The following is a 23,256-nucleotide window of genomic DNA, read 5'->3' as shown; positions in this document are numbered from 1 at the left end:
TATACTGCTGATAAAAGACAGAGTATGCACTCCTCTGTTCCCCAGGTTGTCAGGAGTTGCCTTGCACTTCCTGCGAATCATTTAACAAGCAGCGTCAAAAAATCAAAAATGCCTCATAGTTTTTTGGAAACCCAGCTCTCCTCCTGGAATTCTTCCTTTTTACAAGAGCACTCCCTCTCTCTCCTGTGTACCATACACCTCATGCTGTCCAGCTACTGCTCAGATCTTTCACCTGGCACTTCACCTTTGGTTTGCAGAGGATGGAAATCCCAGTTCTTTGTTCAGAGGCACATTCGGATGCTTTTAACACTTAGCAACTTACTCTCCACTCTCTCAAAGATTACACTTTTGAGCCCTACTGTTGAAAAAAAATGCAACCATGTTTGTATTGTAATTCTATGACTGATGTAATTTTTTCATTCGTCTAATTTACAACTGTAATCTGCTCTGGAGTGCTCATCATGTCAAAAAGCTCTTTACACCCTAAGTTCACAGTCTTCTTAAGCTAAAGATACACAGGAAGATGTTGAAAAACATTTATATTTTAAAATATGTAGAATCAACAGAATACATATATAAAATTCTGCGTGTGTGTGTACACATTTATATATAACATATATACACATATGTATATATAAATGTGTATGTACACATTTTGAGATGAGGATCTTACTTTGCTTCTTGAGATTAAAGATAGGCAGAATTATTCAGACAGCTGCTCAGGAAAATTGACTTACCAGTGACTCATAGCTGCCACGCTCTCTAAGACAAAAGCTGTCATTCAGATGCATTCAAACTAGCTAGGTTCTGGGTCCTGGAAAACTGTTCCTCTGAACTAAATATATCATTCAAGAGCCCAAACCCCAAACTACCCTGCTCAAACAGAGAAGTGATAAGGGTGGTTAAAAATCTATTTATTATTATTCCAGAAATCTGTATTACACTTAGGCTCATGAGGGGTAAAGAGCACGTGCTTTAAAAATTCCCTTAGGTTTAATGAGCATGAAGAAAATAGCTGCAGAAGAGGGATCTATCCTATCAGCATGCTAAAATGGGAATGGTCCCAAGGCAACAGAAAGTTTTGCAAAAATTTCCCCAATCTGTGAACTGAGAGAATTACAGAATCATAGAATCAACGAGGTCAGAAAAGACCTTAAAGATCACCCAGTCCAACCATTCACTTACCACCAGTATTTCCCCACTAACCCATGTCCATCAGTACAGAGAGCAGAGCTAGAGGAAGAGATCCATCTGGAAGAGCACAACAGGATCTGGAGCAATCCAGAGCAGGACATACCCACACCCTGGGGGCTCCACAGCCTGCTTGTTTTCTGGTTATGAGGCCCAACCACAGCAGGTGGATATCTGTGCAGGGCAGGTCAGGGTGAGGTTAAGATCACAGGTACCTCCAGGAGGTCTTTGATTTAATAAATCAATAGCTTGGACAATATTTCCTGAATATTTTTCTCTGATGAGAAAGAAGCAGGCATGATGTCCAGGGGTGAATACTGACTAGCAGTATATATGGGAACTGTTGAGTCACAGCCTGAACCACTGATTGATCACCTGAGGAAAGCACCGGCTCAGCCCTGGAAGCACAGGTGAAGGCAATCCAGCTGTGTGACCAGAAGTGGTGGAAGCTGGCTGCACCTTTCTTAGACCTTATTTAAGGGCTGACTGATGCTGGGGAAGGTGCTTTGCTTGGAGATCTCTTCCTTGTGGAGTTTTTCCCCCATAAGCCTTGATTTTTGAAGATGAGTGACTATTCTTTCTTTGTTTTGTCCCTTTTGCCATTTCACTCTTGTATCACCTTTCCACCACTCTAATCTTTCCAAGCGTAATGCAGGGTTAGCATGAGAAAAAAAAAGCAGCAGAATCTCTCTTCACCAGCTAGGACTATCTCTGTATTTAAATATAAGAATACATAAGATCAAGTGCTTTGAGGGCCAAACTTCTTGCTGAGGCCTGACATATGCTCAGAGTAACAATAAAAACTACATCCCCTGCACCTCAAGTTTTAATTGCTTTAAAAGTCATTAATTCAATGTTGCTTAATCAGTACTACTAGCAGGCAGCTCTGGGACTGGTAGCTGCAATTTGACATAAGCTTCATGTCCAAAATGCAGCAGTAAGGCCTTGTACATTTAAAAAAGAAAAAAAACCTGATGCAGTGGTATTTTGGATCCTCAGCTAAAAAAAATTCACTGCAACATCAATTTCTTTTATGCTAGCCTGTCAATCTTTCCAAAGCTCTAAGGCTTATGAAAGATAAGCACCTGCTTCTTTGCAGGCCAAGATCCAGACCAAGATGGGATGTTCCTGCTCCCTTTTGGGGAGACCAGAAGCAACTGCAAAAGATAGAGACAAAGAGTATTTATGGTTTGAGTTGGTATGTGCCAGACTACCTCCAAAAATTCCTGTTAAGAGACCCACAGGCTGCAGCCCACAGGACTGAGAATGTCTGTCAACATTGTGACTCAAAGAAGGAATAAAATTTCATTCAAGCTTAATAGGCTTAGCTAATAGATTTAAAATTTGTATAAATAAATGTCAGATTTAGCTGAAAACAAAATCTTTGCATATCTTTGACTTGTTATCTCTAAAAAATTATACAGGTAGCTCAAAAAGCTTCTAGTCTCTGGGAGAGAAAGAAGGATTTACATTATTTTAACAGTTTTCTACGTGATCTGAGAGGTTGTGGCTCAAGGAGCTTAGCTGGCTGAAATAAAACAACATGCTTCTGAGGATGCAGCTATATTAGTTTCCTGGGGCTAAAATGCAAGTTGTAAAAGGCCCTATGAAAAAGATATAATATCAGCTACTGGTGGAGGTGCACAGTAATGAAAAATATATTCAAGCTACTCCAAGCTACAAAAATAAAGTCACAGAAAATACATATTTTGAAGTAAAATATTTTTAACAATAAATTAATCATGTCACAAGCCATGATGACATTTTGGTGATGAATGAAACACAGCTCGCATGTCATTCATAACTGTTGGGCTTTCCTCCACAGAGATAAAGGAAAAAAAAATATTTCCTCCAGAAAGATAAAGAGAAGAGACATTTCAGTCTTATTAAGAGCCTAAAAGATGAATAGAAAGTAAAGACAGAATTCAGTACATGCAAATACAGAATGGAAGTAGTCAAGGAACACAACTATACGGACCCTGACCCAGACAGCTTCCTTCTGTGTTAACCACAAAGCCTGTGCAGAGCCCAAAGAGATGAACTCATGGGACAGAGGTCAATACAGCTAATTTTGGCAGCTCATTAATTCTTTTATTTCTTCTAAAAATGTAAGAACATTTTTGTGGGCATTCAATTTTCAGAGGAAGCCACATACTCCAAAAGAGGTTGGATTTAAACTCTACAAATTCCTCTACTGCTGGGACAGTTTGGTGCACCATTCTGAAAGCTTGCTTGGATTCTGAAATGAAGGCTTTCTAAAAATCATAAGCACTACAAGGAACACACTAAAAGATCATCCTGTTAATTTTGATACTATTTTTTCCACTTGTTAGGGTTTTCAGAATAAACAGATTTGATGAATGTTTCTGCTAAAAGAACCAAGAATTGGTTACTTTCTGTTATTAACTTTAGTTTCAGAGTATCTTTAATTTTTTTGAGAAGTAACTGAGATATCTAAAATAATTCACACCAGCTTCTTAGGATGCTTCAGATAATTAAAATAATTTAACTGAAATTTTCTTAATTTCCATTTTTTTATGATAATACAAAACACAATCAGATGCTTGGGGAGAAGTGGATTTTTTTTCATTTTGGTTTATAAAGGCCAACACTAAACCAGGTAATTGCTGAGTTATACATAATTAGCTGTTATTCACATAAAAAGCTCTTTTCTTGTTTTCCAAAGCTTTCTCTTTGGCAGAAGGACGAATGCTCACCTCATTCCCAGGACAGCCCATGACACACAATACTAGTCACATCCTTACTTTCTAGGAAAAACATGATTTCTAGGGGGGCAACAAATTCAGAGGGGGAATGAGATGTATGTACCAGTAGGAATGGCAGTTTTACAGAGCTGCTGGATAACAACTTCAGTCCAGCTCACCTGTCCCCAGAGACCAACTCTTAGCCCCAAAGCACATCATGATCTCAGCAGGTGTACACACACACGGTGGCTGCTATGCATGGGTGCATGAACACAGCAGGAGATTCTTCCAGGTACTTGGCAGTACTTTGTGCATCTGAGTTTGGAAATGGTTCCAACATTTTCAAAAGTTTAGTAGTAAGCTTAGCAGAGGGAACAGTCCACACACTAAAAGAGAACTGAAACCAGGATGAAATAGTTAAAGATATAAGTGCTCAACTAAGAGATTTTTTTTTTTAAGTCCCTAATTTCTATTGTTCCTTGGATTACTCCCAGGTTTCTATCAGCTTCTGTCACAAAATCTCACTGATGAGAAAAAAACATTGTTCCAACAGATGTAAAAAATCAGATTTATTCCGTCACCTGTGATGCATTTCAGGACCAAGCTGCAAGTGGGCATGGATAGAGACACTGAAAAAACATCCATGAAAATTGACAAGAGTTCTTAGTAGCAAAGTTTCTGGACATATCCTCTTTTACAGCTTTCTAATGTGAGATACAATACATAACCTTCAACAAACCAACACTTCCTTATCAGTTAATAACTGAGACCCTCCCAAGACCTTCCAGCTGAAATCTGAAAAGCCCACATTTAACACAGAGCTTGCTGATCAGTTGATGAGAATCAGACTCACCCAGGCAATGTTTGTGCGTCCACAAGATTAAATCATGGGATATTTCTTTAGGTGTAGATTATATGTACAGCATCTCTTAACACTGTGCACTATAGCACGCAGTGATTCACTTAGTATTGTTGTTAATATTGGCTTCAGGCCTCAGCAAAAGGCACTGAAATTGTCTAAAAAAAATGGTCTCTAGTGTGTGTAGATATCCTCAACTTGGCTTGTGCACATTTTAAGGTCAGTACTAAATGGAAGTGTTCACGAAATTAAAAAAAAAAAAAAAAGACGTTTTGGAAATCAGGTCTCAGGGTCACACATTGCTGTTGTTCATTTCAGGTGTATTCATTACAGTGAGGCAGCAAAGAAGTGAAGCAGTTTGCAATGAAAGAGGTTTGCAGCATGAGACCGTGGAAATCAGGAGAGGTCATGAAGACCACCTCTTTGCCAACAGATGCTGACTGTGCTGACCTCCCAACAGTTAAAAGGAAATTTCAAGTGACTTTGTGAGGTGGTTGAAGTTGCTTGCCCACCAATTGCAGAACACTATTTTGTTCTCTTTGCATGTTTCTCTGGGCTGCATAGAAGCTCTCCATTGACCCGTTTCATAGGTATATCAATAATATGAAAGTATAATTCCTACTGAGTACACTTAGAGTAGCCACACAATTAGTGTGAAAATACATAGTTTCAAGAAATCAAAACCCAAGTAGTAAAGCTCTGTGTGCTGGGATATATGCAATACTATATATTGCCGAGGCAGGAAGGATTTGGGTGACCAGTTAAAAAAAAATAATACCCACAAGGATGGAGAATGCAGAAAGTGAAAACTCCCTGTCCTCCATATATTTCTAAAAGCTCACAACTTTATGTGCTGTAATCAGCTCTGGGGCAAAGGGAAGACTTTAGCAAAGATGATGGAAAGGAAACGGCCCTGGTGTGCTAGTGAATTGATTTTCATCCCACTTGCACAAATGTTTTTGGCTGAATTTGCTCTCTCAAAGTAGTTTTCCTAACTTGCTCACCTGGCTTAGCCACCACAGACCACACTGTCCCTTCGGAGTCTTGGGATGCTCAAATGGGTTCAGTGGCAGATCCAAAATTGTGAGGACTGAAAAACCCTTGTATGATAAGCACCTTGAGCAATAACTAGCATAAACTAGTTCCTGAATTCCCAGAATGTTAAGTTTGAAAGGAAAAGTTTATAATGAATTTCATTATAGCTTGACTTAAGGTAAATACTTGATTAAAGAAGACATTATAACCTGTAGATTTGTAGTTTTCTTCACATACATTAAGCATTCCAGCTTCCTACTACAGTAGCACCTATTCACTTTCAGATTTGTATCTTTCAGTGATTCCTTAGATATAATTTATTTTTCTTCACACATATTATTTATTTTTAATCATGCAGACATCCAGTGTAAACTGCATTATCCTATACTAACAGTCAGATATTAGCCCTGGGAAATAGAATGTTTTCCACCAATTCAGCTTTTTGTGACAAAGTGAGAAGTAATTTGACCCCCATGGTCATGGTAGCTGCCTTGGCTGGGAAAAACTGATTTGAGATGCTGCTTTAGCACAGATTTCCTATTTTGTTTTGGGTAAGCCAAACACCAGCGCCTTCCTACCTCCATGCCCTGGTCTTTATAGTGCTGAGGAGGGGGTCTGATCAGCAGAATGGAGCAAAAATTAAACTTTATATTTACCCATCAGTAAGCAGAAGTGAGTTCTTCCCAAAAAAACCTCCCTGCATTCACATGTGGGAGGCTGTGTCCCCCACTGAGCCTCAAAGGCTTCTGTCTTTCCTGGCCACACAAAGATCACTAGCAAAGAAGGAAACTAATTCTGTTATGGAATCTGTGCACTGATAACCATGCCAAAACTCACATTGATTTTACAGATAACATCAAATGGACTTTGAATGCTGATGAAGTGGTTTTCTACTACCAATCTGTGCTGCTGGGTAGGGAATTATTAACGCTAAAATATCTAAGTACTCAAGAGCAAATTTCAACATTTTTTTGCCTTAAGGACCATCTCGTAGATGATGTAAGATAATATTGCTTCAATATTTCTATTTTTATCTCCACCAGTGCTGGATCTGACCTAAAAATTTCATATGGGATATTTACGCTAGCTACAAGACATTATTTTTAATCAGAAAGTGTGTGTATATCTCTTTGTAAGATTAGCTCACATTCTGCTGGTAAAACCACTGAAATGCATTTTTTACACCGCACTGAAAGCGTTCATACCAATAGCACCTCCTCAGGCATGCCTAGTCAGGACACACGGAGATAGGAACTGCTGGATAGTCATTTAAAGGGTGCCACTTTTGGAAAAATCTATATTCAAGGCAGATTGGTCTATGTGGCTAAACTCAAATTCTAAACACCCCGCCAGATCTGATGTTAAAATCCACCTCTGGAAGGCCATGCTGCACAGGCCACTGCCATGTTCTGCAGCACCTGAGTGACCCCCCATTCTCATCTCCCTCTTCCCATCTCCCCAGACAGCTCCCAGTGAACAAAGGGAGTGATCCTGGCCATCCTTTGGCTGTTCAGTCCATCTTCCCACTGCCAGAATTTTTGGCCACCCCTCCTCAATCCCTGCAGCACCACTGGACAGCCATCAGAATACGGACACCTGGGATTTAAGTGGGAAAGGGCCTCATGAGGCTCTTGATCCAGTTCTGCACTACTGCAAGTAACTATTTTCTATTATTCTGAGCCAGGTGACCTGCAAGGGTAAAGTTCTGTTAGTAGAAACACATTGATTTACATCAGTTGGGTATGTGCCTTTAAAAAGTGCAGAAAATTGAGATTTAAGATCAAAACAGCAAGCGCATAGTGCTTTCCTGTACTTAAAACTGAATCAATAAAAAGAAACATACAGCTAAAGAAAAGCTAGCTTGATACAATCACAGTAAATTAGAACTCGTTTAAGGCAACGGATGGTGTATTTTCTTCTTCAGAATTGGGCTTCTCAAATATTGACACATCTAGTAAGGCACAAATCAACTCCTTTGTGAACTATTAATTATATATATTGCTGATTAATAATCATTTAATTGCCATAATGGGAGGCTTCAATGAAAAGGCTGTCTACCAAATGCACGGGACCTAAAAATAGCAGTAGCTTTTCCACCATGAGGCTTTGCATGAAAACGCTATTGCTCAACTCCAGGTCTCACCACTTGTTACTCTGCTTGGCCAACATGGAGCTTGGCTAAGAGTTTTCCCCCTGCACCACTGCAGTGCTGCCATATATCACTCCTGTAAGGCACAGTGACAAGGATTTTGTAAGGATTACCTGAATCAGTTCATCAAGCTCTGTCGCATTCACACAGGAATGCTGAGATACGAATGTCTGCTTCTGAATCACAATGGTGGCTCTCTGGGAGGTTTCATGAGGCTGCTCCAGGGCTTTAAACACTGTTGCTCCTATTATTAAATACACGACTACCACCAGAAAAATTGTTGAGACTGTCTTCCATTTCATAACATTGATAGTTGAATCACTTTCCTCCCGTGAAGAGAGCACGGTAGGCTTGGTAGAAAATGATAATCTCGGTTTGGAGTTCTGAGTGGCCGATTTGGGATCCAGCAAGTCAGGTGCCGCCACTAACAAAACAGAAAAAAAAGAAAGTTAATTTTTACGGGGCTGGTCAGATTACGTTCACTGAGCTCCCTTTTCACTAACAGACTGCAGAGATTCTGCTCCTTCCAACTACAGTTCTTACAGAGTTGAATCTTTCAATTAAACCCCAAACTGTGTTACAACTCTGTTGCTCAGAGTAGTATTATCCATTTACACTTGTGCACATTTGCAACATGTTCTGTGTCTACACCCCCTTACTGCACTCAATTGCTTGCAAAATGCAAGATTCCCCCTACACTGTTGCACCTCTTTAAATTCATGTGAGGTGGCATTTTACTGCAGAGATTCTTTACATCCTCTGCTGCCTTAAGCACTGCTAAGCAGCTTTCCGGCTGTATTTCCTCAGCGTTACAGAAGTAGCATAAAAACACAAATCCTTCTTTCTTGTGCCTATTCTGTCCTGTGCTCCAACAAGAGCCCTCTTGTAGCAGTTGCACGATTACTTTGCAACTCCCCAGACACGACCATAAAAACGAGACGCTGTTCCTCATACCGGCCATAGAGTGTTAATTGCATATTGATTAAACTGTTCAGAAAATACCAGTAAGACACACGTGTACTTACAGGAAAAGTCAATCATTTGTTAAAGTGTGTATTTTTATTTACAGTTAGAAAAACCCACAGGGTTAGGAAAAGAGCAGCTGAGTGTGTTATCAAGTACCTCTATAACTCATGTGACTACCAGCAACTACACGGGAACTAAAAAAATCCGCCACATCAAGTGCAGGTTAAGGTCTCCCGTGGGATGATGGCCACGGCAGCTGACTGCAGAAGCTGTATTTAAATTATTCGGAATTACATTTCAAATGGCCGCAACACCGCTCTCCACAGTCGGTGGGAAGAGTCCAGCCGTAAAGCCAGAAGGAGATGCTGCAGGGTTGGGACCTGACCGGCACGAAGGGGCACCCCTGGGCAGGGAACGGGGCGCGGGTGAGCAAGGTAGCCCTCCGCCCAGGCCAAGGCGAGCCCGGGCACCATACAGCCTGCCCACACCCGAGCGGACGGCTCACCCTGACCCCGCTCACAGCCGAAGGCTGCGCGCCCCGCACACCGCTGCCCACCCCCGGGGGCTGGGCGTACCCCACCGACACCCCCAACCTCACCCATCCGGGGATGGGCACGGCATCCCCGCGCCCCACGCCTTGCCGTGGGGCCGGGCGCTGGCAGGAGGGAAGGACACCGGCGCTGTCCCCCGGCGACCCCCGAGCCCACGGGGCCGGTGCCGACGCCGTTCCCTCCCGGCCGGCCCCGCCGCGGCGAACAAAGGAGCGGGCACCGGGCACCGCCGCCGTCCCCGTCGCCCGCTCCTCGCGGCCGGTGCTGGGCGCCCGGGGAGCCGCCGCGGCCGGGGATGCTCCGCGGGGCGGGGGCGAAGCGCGGCGAGGGACCGGGAGCGGGGAGGGCAGGAGGGGAGGGCAGCCAGGCAAGGTACAAAGCGCATGCAGCATCCGCAGGGCTGGGAGCGGGGAGGCACGCCATTGTGCTCGTACTCACTTCTTATTTACCGACCCGGTGCCCTCTCCTCGCTCCACCGGCAGGCATTTTTTCAGGGCTCGGGGAGCTACAGTTAGCGCAAATTACAAAGGAAGGAGGAGAAGGAGAGGAGGGAGAGGAGGAGGCTGGCGGCTGGCTCGACAGCGGCAGGGGCGGGCGGGCTGGCGGCGCGGCTCCCGCGGGCTCCCCCCGGCCCCGGGGCGTGCGAGGTGCCTCACGCCGCGCATCGCGCATCGCACATAGCGGCGTGAATGTGTGTGTGCGCGTGTGTGTGCATGCGTGTGAGCGCGTGTATGTGCATGCGCGTGTGTCCGTGCGTGCCCGCGTGCGCGCGTGTCTGTGTGCCCGGGGGCGTGCGGAGCGGCCCGAGCCCTTTTGTGGGGCTGTTTCCCCCCCACACACACACACACCCCGCCGCAGACAGGGCGGACGACGCAGGGGCGGTGGAGGGGGACCCGCGGAGCTTTCGCGGGGGAGGGCGGCGGGGCACCCGGCGGAGGAGCGGCACCCCCGGCGCTCCTCCGCCAAGTCCTGAACCCTGCTGGGCCGGGCCGGTCATCGGGCTCTGCGGGATGTGACGGGGGAACAGAGGACGGCAGCCGTCCCCCCACCCGCTTCCATTTTAGCCCGATGGATGCATCGGAACTGCTGCTAGAGCCGCGGGCTCCAGTACAGAGTTGCCTGAATTGTCCTCGGTTTTGGCCACAAGCTAAATCTCCGCTTCCCAGTCATCTGTGGCTATGCCACACTGAGGTGATGAACTTACCTAAAAGGCAGGAGAGCGTTTTCGAGGAGGACCCAAAACCTGCCTCTAAGCATGGCTCTCTAAAAAGTCAGCTCACACAGGTACAAAAATTAGTCACGGTAACAAATGGGTATAGGTCGCAAGATCTAACACCAGAGGTTGTGTCTGCAAAATAGCCAAAGGCATTCTTTGGGTGCTTAATGGGATATAATCCTGCTCAAATCAGCAGCTCCATCAGCAAATGCTTCTAAAAGCCACTTATTTTAACACGTCTCCATATAAATGTGACATAATATGAATGAGTGCAATGCTGAGTTCCTCGGGACTCCCATTTTAGCAGTATCAATCACACCAGCCCTCTTGGCCTGCCCACAGCTCTGTGTTTGTGTCTCAGCCAGAATCCTCATCTCTTGCTCCCTGTCCCACCAGCACAGCCAGAAGAGCATGCATTGAGTAACAGGGTGCTGGGCCCAGCCCAGGAAATCTCACTGCAAGCAGTCCCTCTGTCACAGGGAGGACTTCAGTCATGTAAGTCCCAATCCTCAAACAACAGAAGATAAGCAAAACACCTGCTCCTATACCCTAACGCTCATTCACTCAAGAAAGCACCAGAAGCCAGCCCTCTGAATCTTGGAGATTCAAGCTGGAACTCTTTTTATACAGAAAGGATCATCATCTTCCACCCTTCCTGCTGATGAAATGATGTCTCAGTCACAAGCGTATGTAAACACTCTCTGGTCCTAGCTCACGGAAAAGAATTGTTCCATACGATTTCTTCTAGCATCCTATGGGAACACAGGCATGAGCCTTTTCCTGCACACTGAGCTGAGTCTGTGTAAGATATTGTGGAAAATACTACTACATGCCTTTCTTTAGCAATCTAAATATTTGGAATACAATTTTGTTTTTCCTTGAGTGGAGGAATTATTATTAAATGTTGAGAAAGGCTCAGACTTACTGCTTACAACTGGAAAGCAGTGGGAAGCCTCCCAACAGCTTTGGCAGAGTTGAGTCAGGCTTCAGTAAAGGCATACAACCAGACGGGTGGGAGCCATTTTAAGCAGCAGAAGAGATCTACTCCAGGAAGAACTGTGTTGGTGCCCTGCCTTTAACAGATGAAAGCTGGCCTGTGAAAGTAATTATTGTAATTAATTACCTAGGAAACATCTCAAATATCTACTTTGAACAGGCTGGTATTTTCTACCTCTCATGATCGCAGCCACAGGCCTCAGCTGGAGCTCACTGATCGCTTAGAGTGGATTTAGAATCACAGAATCATTAAGAAAATGATTGGAAAAGACCACTGAGATCATCTAGCCCAACCCTAATCCATGCCCACTAACCTACATCCTTCAAAGCCACATCTAAACATTTCCTGAACACCTCCAGGGATGGTGACTCCACCACCTCCCTGGGCAGCCTGTGCCAGTGCCTCACCTCTCTTTCTGAGAAGAAATGTTTCCTAACATCCGACCTGAACCTCCTCTGGAGCAACTTGAGACCATGCCCTCTCATCCTATCACTGCTATCTGAGAGAAGAGGCTGATACCCACCTCACCAGCACCTCCTTTCACATACTTGTGGAGAGTGATAAGGTCTCTCCCGAGCCTCCTCTTCTCCAGACTAAACAATCCCAGTTCCCTGAGGCTCTTCCCATAAGAACTGTATTTCAGGTTTCAGATCCTTTACCAGCCTTATTGCCCTTCACTGGACATGCTCCAGGGCCTCAATGTCTTTCTTGAACGGAGGTGTCCAAAACAAAACTTAGGCTTTGTATTCTCACTTCTACCAGTGATACAACCGCTCCACATACGGTATCTCTAATAACAGGCAATTTCCAATACAGCAAGAAAAACAGCATTTCTTTCTGTGGTGTAGAACAAAAGCTATGTTATGTGGCAAACCCTGTGTTCTTAATACCTTATATAGCACCAGTATTTAATCCATAGAGTCACACCCTCTGATATTTTATTGTAATGTACACCACATGTTGTTTGAATATTGTGGTGACCATTCTGACCTCAAATTTGGAACTGACATTCAAACAGTCTGAAGTGTCAGACCTGTAATAGTCCTGAACTTTTCTAAACAAACACACTCAAGTTCAGTGTATTACTGACAAAGCATACCACCAACTAACATAGGCAAGATTAAGTAATAAAAGGGGTTACAACACAGAGCTCCAACATTGCAAGCAAATGCTGCTGTGCCAAAGAGATTCAAATGAACAAATTGAAAGAAAAAATCTTAAATGCTTACAAGATCAAGGTTCATCTATTTCATGCTAATGTGAGAGGTTCACAAAGTACAGGACTATCAGAAGCCATCTAAAAATCTGTTGTCACGAGCTTGGGATGGCCACATGACCCACAAAGAGTGGCTATAGGAAGCTGCTCAGTGCTTTGAAATATTAAAAGCAGGAACAGCAGAGGGGAGCAGGCATAGGAAATTGCTGTGACTTGATAAACACAGCAATTGCATATTCATACATGTAACAGCTGTAGATGACCTAAGATTTGATAGAACAAGAGCACACTTGTAAGAAAATAGTTATTCTGAAAGAATATCTCCCTAGAAAGTTAAAAAAAAAAAAAGAAAAAAAAAAAAGGCCACATAGAAAATACCTTTATCTGTTGTTATTTTCTGCTGTTTTCAGCTCAGGAGCCAACCCCTTCCCTTCAAGGCCAGGAAAAGCATTTTATGCCAAAGCACGAGGTTTCTCCAGAGCCCAGCTGCTGGGTTCACCAAATTCTGTTCTCCTCCAGCCAGCTGCAAAAGAGGAGGCATCCCAGCTTCCAGTCTTTATTTAATTGCCAAGGATTTCTGCATCCCCAATAAACTGTTTTGGCACAGCTTACAATGAAGGTATTTCCCTCATGCTTACTTGCAACACAAGGCCATCTCTAGGTTTCTCTGCAGAAACACAGGTTTCCCTACCTGCTATACCCGGAGGGAAGTGTGGAGAAGGCTCAGAGAGGGCCTGGGTATGTTTGGGCACACAGGTGGAAATTCAGACTTTCTGTTCCTCCCGTACCTGCTGTACAGAAGGCGGACTACACCACTTCTCACCAGTCTGGAAAATACCTGTATTCAGCTTTGCTCTATGTGCTCAGGCATGCAAGTACCTCACTGACCTCAGCGGGCAATTGCTGCTCTTCAGATGTGCATATATTTATGTCGCCAGAGTGAGAGCCACTGATTGAGCAATGCATCGCTAGGGGCTTCAGGCCTTAATAAGGGTTTTGGGCCTTGTTGTGGGCACACCATCTTGTCCTAGAAAGGAAAGGGCACTTCCTCTGCTAGGAGAACAGAAACCTCTGCCTCTTCTCCAAACAGGTCAAGTCACAGACCCAGATTGAGGGTAAACTTTCACTTGTGCTATTTTACTACAAGAGAGCCCAGAAGAAATATTTATTGAGTTAATTTTCAGACTTCTTTTACTTATTCAGCAGGACTTAAAGTGACTCATCTCTTGACTTCTTCAGAGACACTAAAAGATCTCTGACAGTTCTTTATGGATAATTATGACATTAGGGCCATGCCGTGTTACTGTATTCTGCCATTAAACCATTAGTTACATCCTGCCATGAGAATTTATGCTGAATGGGGAAATAATCACAGAATCATTAAGGTTGGAAAAGACCTCCAAGATCATCCAGCCCAACTGTCCATCTACTACCAATATACCCCACTAAACCATGTTCCTTAGTAAGTGCAACATCTGCATTGTTTCTTGAACACCTACCTCCATGGTCGCTCCATCGCCTTCCTGGGCAGTTTGTTCCAGTGCCTTACCACTCTTCTGGAGAATTAATTTTTCCTAATGTCCAACCTGAATCTCCTCTGGTTCAACTTGAGGCTGTTTGCTCTCATCCTATGTCTAGTTAAACAGAAGAAGGGGCACAAAACTGAATATAGTACTGCAGCTGAGGCCTCACCAGTGCTGAGTACAGAGGGATGACTGCTTCCCTGCTCCTACCAGCTATTTCTATTCACACTATTTCTGATACAAGCCAGGATGCCATTGGCTTTCTTGGCCACCTGGGCACACTGCTGCCTCATGTTCAGCTGAGCTCGACCAATATCTCTAAGACCATTTCTTCCACACAGTCTTCCAGACGCTCTGACCCAAGCCTGTAGTGTTGCCTGGCTTGCTGTGGCCAAAGTGCAGGACTCAGCACTTGGTCTTATTGAATTTCATTGCACTGGCCTCACCTCAGCAATCCAACCTTTCCAGATCCTTCTGTAGGGCCTTTCTACCTCCAGGCACGTTGAGACTTCCTCCTAATTTGGTGTCATCTACAAACTTACTCAGGGCGCACTCAGTCCCCTTGCCTAAGTCATCAACAAAGATACAGAACAGGACAAGTCCCAGTACCACCCCTGGAGAACACCACTCACGACTGGTCACCAGCTGGATTCAACTCCATTCATCACCACTCTCAAGCCAGTTCTCTAGCCAGCAAAGAGCAGACCTGTTTAAGCCATAGATTGCCAGCTTCTCCAGGAGAACACTGTGTCAGAGGCTTTGTCAATGGCATGCAGCCCCTTGTCCTTTGAGCAGACAAGAAGAGAGTGGAAGTCCAGGGGCTGCAGGTGCTGTGCATGCTCCAGTGGCACGGGCAGCATCAAGCTCCTTTATTCATACTCTGTGCTCTCTCTGGGCCTCTCAATGTCTCTTTACCACTAGCTGCTCCCCTTGCTCAAATGCATGCAAAATACGCGACCACTTTTAATTTGCATTTGTAAATGAGTTAAGCATTATGTACTGCAACTTGAATATGTATTACTGAGTTCTACATACCTTGAGTATCTGTTCTACAGTGTTATGAATTATTTGTTCAGTGGAAAAGTCATCATTGCTCACCTCATCAATTCACAGAAAAAATGTTTACATGTGCCCATCTATTATCATACAGCTCAGATGTCACTTTTAATTAGGCTCTAATTCTTTCCAGTGCTAGTAATTCTTATCTATTTATCCATGTGTGGCAAGTGGGAAGTTGTTTTAGAATCCATAAAGTACTCACTGCTGTAATTAATATTGTGAATGTGTATTTTTCTTTACTGGCTTGCAAATCTCCCAGTGGGTTACCTCCCTGCCTGCATCGTGTTACCAGATCTAATGGGATTTATTTGTCACATGTTCTGCCACTGTTTTTTCATATTTGCTTTCACAAATCTGTTATGCTTGGACAGCTTCAGAGGCAACCATTATAATTAACTTTTCAATGCCATTCTCATCAATGATAAATGTGAGTTGCCATATGTCACCTTTATTAAGGTTTATTTATGCACAGGATAAACTTACTACTACTTAGAATTAGTAATTTCCTTGAGGGATTTTCGATGTTGCTTTGGGTTGATTACAAATGTGTGTTTTTTTGTAATCATCCAGATGTTCTACAAAATTGCCATTTTGCCATTTGTTTTTCATTTTTGCTAGTTGTGGTCTCTTTAAAATAGTAGACTGACAATGGGAATATCTAGAACTAGTATTTGGCTGTCCACAACCATTAGCAGAAATCATGCAACTGTCCTTTTAGATTTTCATGACACAGCTGGATGACTTACGACATGGAAACCTAATCTCTATATTGCCTCCATAGAATGGAAAAAAGACTTGGAATACTTTGAAAGAAAACAAAACACATATAAGACCACACATGTGAGACCTGACAGGAGAATGACCAAAGTTCACACTAACTCTAAAGTCAGGATTTCTTAAGTAAGCAGGTGCTTGCTTTTAAACAATAGCTTGTGATTCGATGTTATATTTGCAAAGTAACACGCTAACATTTTAAGGCATTCTGAAAACATCTACATTTGGCATAAGAATCTGTAAATAAAATAAAATACAGAGGACACTGGAAGTCACCTAAAACAGTGTTAGTGCTCTTTGTGTACAGTAATCCACAAACAACTTTTAGAAGAAACAAAACAAATCAGAGAGAAGAAAATAGCCCAGGCAGTACCAAATAAATATCGTGCAGGAATAATGAAAGAACTTTCTAGCAGAAATAAAGAATACAAAGAGCAGATGAAAAAGGATAACATTAACTATCATTTACATTTTAAAAAGCACCAGACTTATTTTACATGACTGTAACCATAAGAAAAAAATTCAATGAATTATATTAATTATTTTCAAATGTGCACAGGAGGCTTAGTTTTCAGGCAGTCTCTTAGCTGCATGGAGATGCATCTGGAAAAGATGCTACAGATATTTTTTTTATAGAAAGACTGGCATTTGCTAGTCATTTTTTTAAAATTTCATTACTTGTTCTAAGGATAGGCATCTTATTTTATCTCTTCTCAATTATTTTGTCATTTTTTCCTCCCCCCATGCCAGGCACAAAGCTCACAAATCACACTGTGAAACTAAGCTGCGCACTGATGCTAATGTCAAAATATGGCAGTTGCTAGTGATGGTTATTTAATTTAAAGAAGCCAAGAGTTCCAGCTCTGAAAACTCTAGGCAAAAAATAACTTCTAGATTCACATTTAAGCACCAAAAAAGAGGTGAAAAAGTAATTTCGTATCACATAGAGAGATGCTGAGAATTAGAGCCTGGCATTCACCAAACAACTTCTTAGCCTTATCTCCAAAAATCGCCTGCCCTACCAGTGACCAAATCTTCCTGCTGTAGTAAAAGTACTATCTGAACAGCACAGACAGGAGTCCAGATCAACAGTCCAGTGTTAGCAAGAAAAATGAACAGCTGTCATTCAGATACACTGTGCATTGACATTGCTCGTTATGTCTGCACTTGAGCATTTTCTTTATGTGTAGACCTTGACATTATGGGCTTGGTGTTTGAATCCTGGGCTGGTAGCTATGGTCAGCATTGTCAGGAGAATAGGCTACAGGTTCAGCCTCATCCTTTCAGTTCTTAAAGTACTCGTGAACCTCTCACTTTTTTTGTTGCTTGTTTGTTTGTTTGTTTTGCTAGAAAGAAGGTTTCCAGTTTTGTTTTCCATTTATGTCAAGCATCAATGATTCCACTGTTTTGTAAAGTTTCAGCATTTTTTTAGTAGTTAGAGGGAAGATTGCAAATTGGTGTCCAGCTCTAAGGAAAACAGATGTACCACTGAGGGACAATTGCCCCACATTTTCCACTGTGATAGCAAAAATAGTATGCCTCAGATGTAAATACCCCAGGAACTAAATTGAACCAGACACATTTAGGAGTGGGAGAGGTGATAAAGTAACTTTACTTGGCTTCTTCACGTGAAGCAGCAAATATTAATATTATAAAATTCTGCAACATTTCAGCTGCCTGGACATGAAGGATATTCTATTTCTAAAGTCCTCTGTGCTTTAATATTTTTATAATCACTTACTCAAAAAGATTGCTTGCCCTATAATATAAGTGAGATTTTACAAAATTATTTACATCAGACTTGTTTTTTTTCTGGATTATTTATATTAGCCACAGATACAGCAGAAGTGACCTACTGTTAAAAAAACAACAACAACAAAAAAACTTCCAGTAATGCATTTTTGTTTAAAAAGAGAATACACGAATTTAAGAAACAGGCCAAGAAAGTTAATAAAAGAACCATAAAGAAGTCAATTCCTGAAATTATTGCTTTCCTAGCTTTTCACGTACTGTCTCATAATAACTTCAGATATTAAGGTGTTACTGCTCAAAAAATTTACTCAAGGCTTTATCCTTTAAGAACATGAGAAGAAATACAACATAAGTAGCGAGTGAGGAAGCCTCAGGCTGAAGATTTGCACTATATTCTTTGGGACTTATTGGTAAATTCCTTCTTTATTTTAGAGGAAAGATGTGATGGTTTTTCATACTCACAAAAAATTGGCCATTAAATTTTGGAAAGTCTGCTAAAGTAATAGTACTGTGAGTAGTAATGTAGACTTGTGGGGGAAACATCCCCTATTACTACTTTACAGGGTTGCAGGGAGTAGGTCCTACATTCTGCTGGCAAATCTACATACAGATATAACAGATGTGAAAGGGTATGAATATACCCACAAGCAGCCATATGGGTATACTAAGGAAAGTGCCACATGCATAAGGCTGTGCAGCACAACCCCAAAATAGTCAGCTCCTGAAGGTAGAGTAGGTAGAATCTTTAAAGAAAGTGCCTTCTTAAAGCAAGGCACTCAGCATGGAAACTTAGCTTAAATACAGTAGCTGGCACGTCTGTCTCGTCTCTTGCTCTGAGTTATCTCTGTGACAGCTATTTTTGCTTTTTCTGTGTGATTATGCAGGTAAGAGACATGACATTTGACTTGGGCAGAGGCACCTATATACAAAACTGTGATCCTCAAAACCACTATCTTTTTTAACTTGTGTAGTTCAGTTTTCACTGCTTTTGGACACAAATACACTTCCCACCTTGCTGCTTAGCACTAATGTCTTTCTTACGCCCAATTGACCCAGAAAATAGGCCTTCTTTACTTATCTCCTCAGGGGTGTTTGTTTGGAAGGCTTCTCTGGAAGGCTAGCAGAACAAACCTTATGTAAACTGTAGAGACAGTTGCCACTTTCTTTTAAAGCATAAACAAAGGAAAGCCTCAGCTATTTTTCATGCAATAGTGCAATGACTGGAGAAGAGAGCTCTTTCAGAACATGGGGAGAGGGAATCCAATTATCTCTTCTGAATACAGGAATTGAAATATACATCTTTCGCCCTCCTGGTGAGAGCCTGTCACCAGAACTCGCCCAGTTCCACGAGGGCATGCTTAATGCTCTCCAACTCCTGACACATTGCTGGACTCACGCATGTTGCCCTCTGATTGTGCCTAGTCACCTGGAAATATGACTGAGCTTTTTGTTGTTCTCACCTGCATACCAGTGCAAAATAAGGTCTACACTTCAACTGTTATAAATGGTAATATTCTTACACGGGTGCTAGAAAGTTTAAGCTCTTTTGCTATCAGCAGAGAGAATTTTACTGCAAACAGGTAAATGACCTGCTTATCCGCAGGCCAAGTACTGAGCTCATTATTATATTTCATCTTCTTAATGAATAAAAGGTTTCTTGAGAGCCTGTTAGATGCTGACTTCTGACTGAGTCTACAATGGCAGGACGACACTCCAAAGGCATCTTTGCAGAACAAACACTAACCCATGGCAGGATGCAAGAGGACTGGATGCCAGGACCAAAGTACTGTGGGCATTATTTTGGAAATTAGTTTGGCACAAGTGCCTACCAGCTACATGAAAAAGAAAATGCACCTTCATCCCTAACTAAAATGAGATTTAGCTAGAACATGTTTTCTAGTTTAATTTCTCTTGGCTCTCTGCAGATAACAGCGATCTTAGCATACAAATCATATCAATTTTTATTCTTTTTTTTTCAGTCTTACCATTTTAGTAATAATAAATTAATTTTATTTTTAACTAAACACTAGCTACTGATAAGAAAAAAAAATCCAGGATGTCTGCAAACCTTAAGTACGTATTCTCTTACTACATGGCAAATGCTTCAGCCTGTTCTTACAATCCTGAGCAACCCATGTCTGTCCTCTAGCTTGTAAGATCCAGTCTGGTTACCAGAAAAATCAGACTACATGTGGAAATTAGCCTCTACCATCTCTATTAATCAGAATCTTTTAAGTAGTCAACAGAGCAATAAGAAGATGGTATGAGATTTGAGGCATCTTCTTAGATGTATGACAGTGTTGTAATCTAGCAGGCATTAAACAACTCTCAAGCAATCCCCATTCTTCCTGTAGAATTCAAGATTTGTGAGGTGAGAAAAGGAGCAAAGGAGAGAAAAAAACACTCCTGGCTTAGTGATTCTGTATTCACTTGGCAGAGCAGGGCAAGTTCCTGCTCCAAGGACTGTTTATGCATTTTAACAAGTGACAGTTTCAATGAAAAATCCAAGTGCAGAAACAAAATACATCTGATCACTTCTACAGATATTTATCATTGATAGTCATCATCAGTCTTAGTCAGCAAACACCACACCATCTCACTTTGACTTCTTTACTGATTTTGCTTGTTATGCATGAAGACAAACCTGCAAGGATGCTGTAACACGCAGAAAATTCCTGCTAAATCAGTCCAAACAGATTAATTAACAGAATTAATTAATTTCAACCACGAGATCAAAGAAATGTCCCATCAGATGACTGTTTAGAATAACGCAAGAAAGATTAATTTATATCCCAGTGTTCTCTTGATCCCAATAGTTTGTTGATGACAGAAGAGTACAAAAAAAATATCATTTTATCATCAATCACTTTCATTACTATTTGAATCCCTGCTGTGTACAAGGGTTGACACATTCAAGGGTTTTAGACAAGAATGCAAACTGTCAGTAACCACTGAACTTCTAGTTGCTCAAATGACCACTTGGGGAAGAACACACACAAAATAACTGCTGTGGCGAATGTTTAACAGAAGGCTTTATATGGAAAAACACAACTTGTCTCTCTTGAAGTTAATAACATTCAAGCCATATATAACAATTACTGACGAACCTGCAGCAACATGTCCTTCAGTGTATTCGTTGCACACTATAGGTAGGTATACTTCCAGATTACCTGCACGTACTACATTTAGCCACTAGCAATAGGCTCTAGTTATTCTTATAATATTAAAATATTACTGCATTGTAATCAGTTTATAATAATGAAATAAATACTGACCCTGTTTACACACTCCAGCAGTGCAAGAAGATCAGAGCTATCAAGCAGCAGAACACACCACTGGCATCTACTTACGAATTTCTGACCTGCAGCACAGATCAGAACTCTTCCCTTAAGAGAGACATACTGTTACACAAGTGTGCAGAAGTACAGAATTTTATGTTCCTTAGCCTCATACTCACTTAATGCTACACAATGTATAGTGCCAAGCCAGGGACTTGGAGCATCACCAGTTTGTGGAAGGAATTACGTGGCCCAGCAGCTTGCAATAGTGCAAGGGTATGTATCTCAGTGCTTCTCCCAGTGCAGATCCCTGCTTCCTCAATTCCAGTATACTGGTATATATCTGAGTTAGACTACAGTAATGTAAATAAAGTCAGCCAAGTTTTAATTGTTATCTCTTGTGACTCCACCTTTGCTCTTTCGACTCAGCCAACACAGTGATTTCAGGGTCACCATGCTTTATGGTGATGCACCAAGCTTTATTCCTCTTTCAAACATAGCAGATGCAGCCCAAAGCTAGAGCTTGAGCTCTCTATTTAACATAGGGGTAAAGTTAGTCACCAAAGAGCTACTATGAGCTAGTCACTTGGCAAGTCAGCTGAAACAGAAGTTGACCAAGCACTGTCACATTCTATTACTTAAATCTCTCAAGGGAGGATCTGTTTGCATATCAGATTCTAAAAGTCATTTTTGGTGCTTTCTTTTTAAAGTACCTGACAAGTAAAAAAGAAGAGGGAGTGAGAAATGGGAAAGAACAAAGAGCTGGAAGAAACCACTCATGGCAACCAACCCAGCACCTGAAGAACCTTACCCAGAAAATGGGAGAGGAGATCTGGGCTCACACCTTCTACCTACCTTTGACCACTTTCACCAGCAATGAATTGGGTGGGGTACCCTTAATCCTCAAATTTTTAGCTGCTTATGATTTTGGCAATAAACCATTTCCTACTGGCATCCGTGTCCTAACAGGCCACAACTGAATATTTTTATTTCATTTTAACACATGCCTTATTCTGGAAAATTCCCATCAACTTCAAAGGAAGCCTAAAAACTTAAGAAGAGTTCAGTTCTCACATTATCTGTGGCCATGTCTGTATTTATTTTCCCATACAAGCCTTAGCATGCTTCAGGGTCCTGCTCAGATCACTCAGAACAGTACCTGGCAGCAACATGCCATAGCTCACGCTCAGACTCGGGGCTTAAGCTTCCCTGTAAGGGAACTGGGTCATAGAGGTGTGGGAACAGGAAGGTCTCCTGCATATCATGACAAGTAGTAGACTACCTGATTAAGAAGTTTCCCTGGTTATTCAACAGAGAACAGCTTTCAGAAAATGCCAACTGCATGAAAGCTTAAAAGGCAGACACTAAAAAAATAAGCGTACCTGAGAAGAAGCACGCATAACTTGGTTTTGGATAAACTGGAACTATCATAGAAACCCAATTATTATTATTAAAAGTTAGTGCATGGACCAAGCCAAACAACAGTCACTCATCAATTCTCAATGGAGAGCACGGCAACTATTCAAACTGACTTTTTCCTTTCCTCCTTACTAGGGATTTGAGGTTGACAAATACTGTTATGTGCACTTTTATCAAGGAGAATGAGAAAATAGTGACTTGACACACCCTATTTCCTAGGAAAAGAAATTTTTAGCAGGTTGCAGTTCAGCTCTCTGTATACTCAGTTCTCAGTGTGCAGTGATAGAACCAGGCCACTTTCCTCCTTTTTAAAGAACGTTTTTTTCTAATATTTCCAAAGATATAATGGATACAGAGAATAGAAAATTTCCTTATCATGCACATATTTTTAATTACTTCTGATCTGTTTTTTACATTTTCCTTAGCATTCTCTTGTAGTAGTAATGACGACTGTTGTTTTTTTTCTTGTTTCTTTGGGAAATTTGCTTTCTTATATATATAATTTTTGTTTGTTTGTTGTCTGTATCTTCATTTAGTTGTCTATTTTTAAACTATGCTTTTCTTTT

General features: G+C 41.9%; 1 protein-coding gene across 1 annotated transcript in view; it reads right to left on the bottom strand.

Annotated features, from left to right (window-relative positions):
• The window catches only part of KCNK2 (potassium two pore domain channel subfamily K member 2), a 97,338-nt gene that overhangs the window by 61,200 nt on the left and 12,882 nt on the right, over positions 1-23,256 (bottom strand). Inside the window, exon 2 of the mRNA XM_042821207.1 lies at positions 8,053-8,363. Coding sequence (XP_042677141.1) covers positions 8,053-8,363 — 311 coding nt within the window. The remainder of the gene's footprint in view (positions 1-8,052; positions 8,364-23,256) is intronic.

This window comes from Centrocercus urophasianus, unplaced genomic scaffold (assembly GCF_019232065.1).
Source record: "Centrocercus urophasianus isolate 14NV4802_14NV808 unplaced genomic scaffold, USGS_Curo_1.0 seq_10, whole genome shotgun sequence".
NCBI lineage: Eukaryota > Metazoa > Chordata > Aves > Galliformes > Phasianidae > Centrocercus > Centrocercus urophasianus.
The sequence above is the reverse complement of the archived record's forward strand: the minus strand, read 5'-3'. Positions and strand labels throughout refer to the sequence as shown.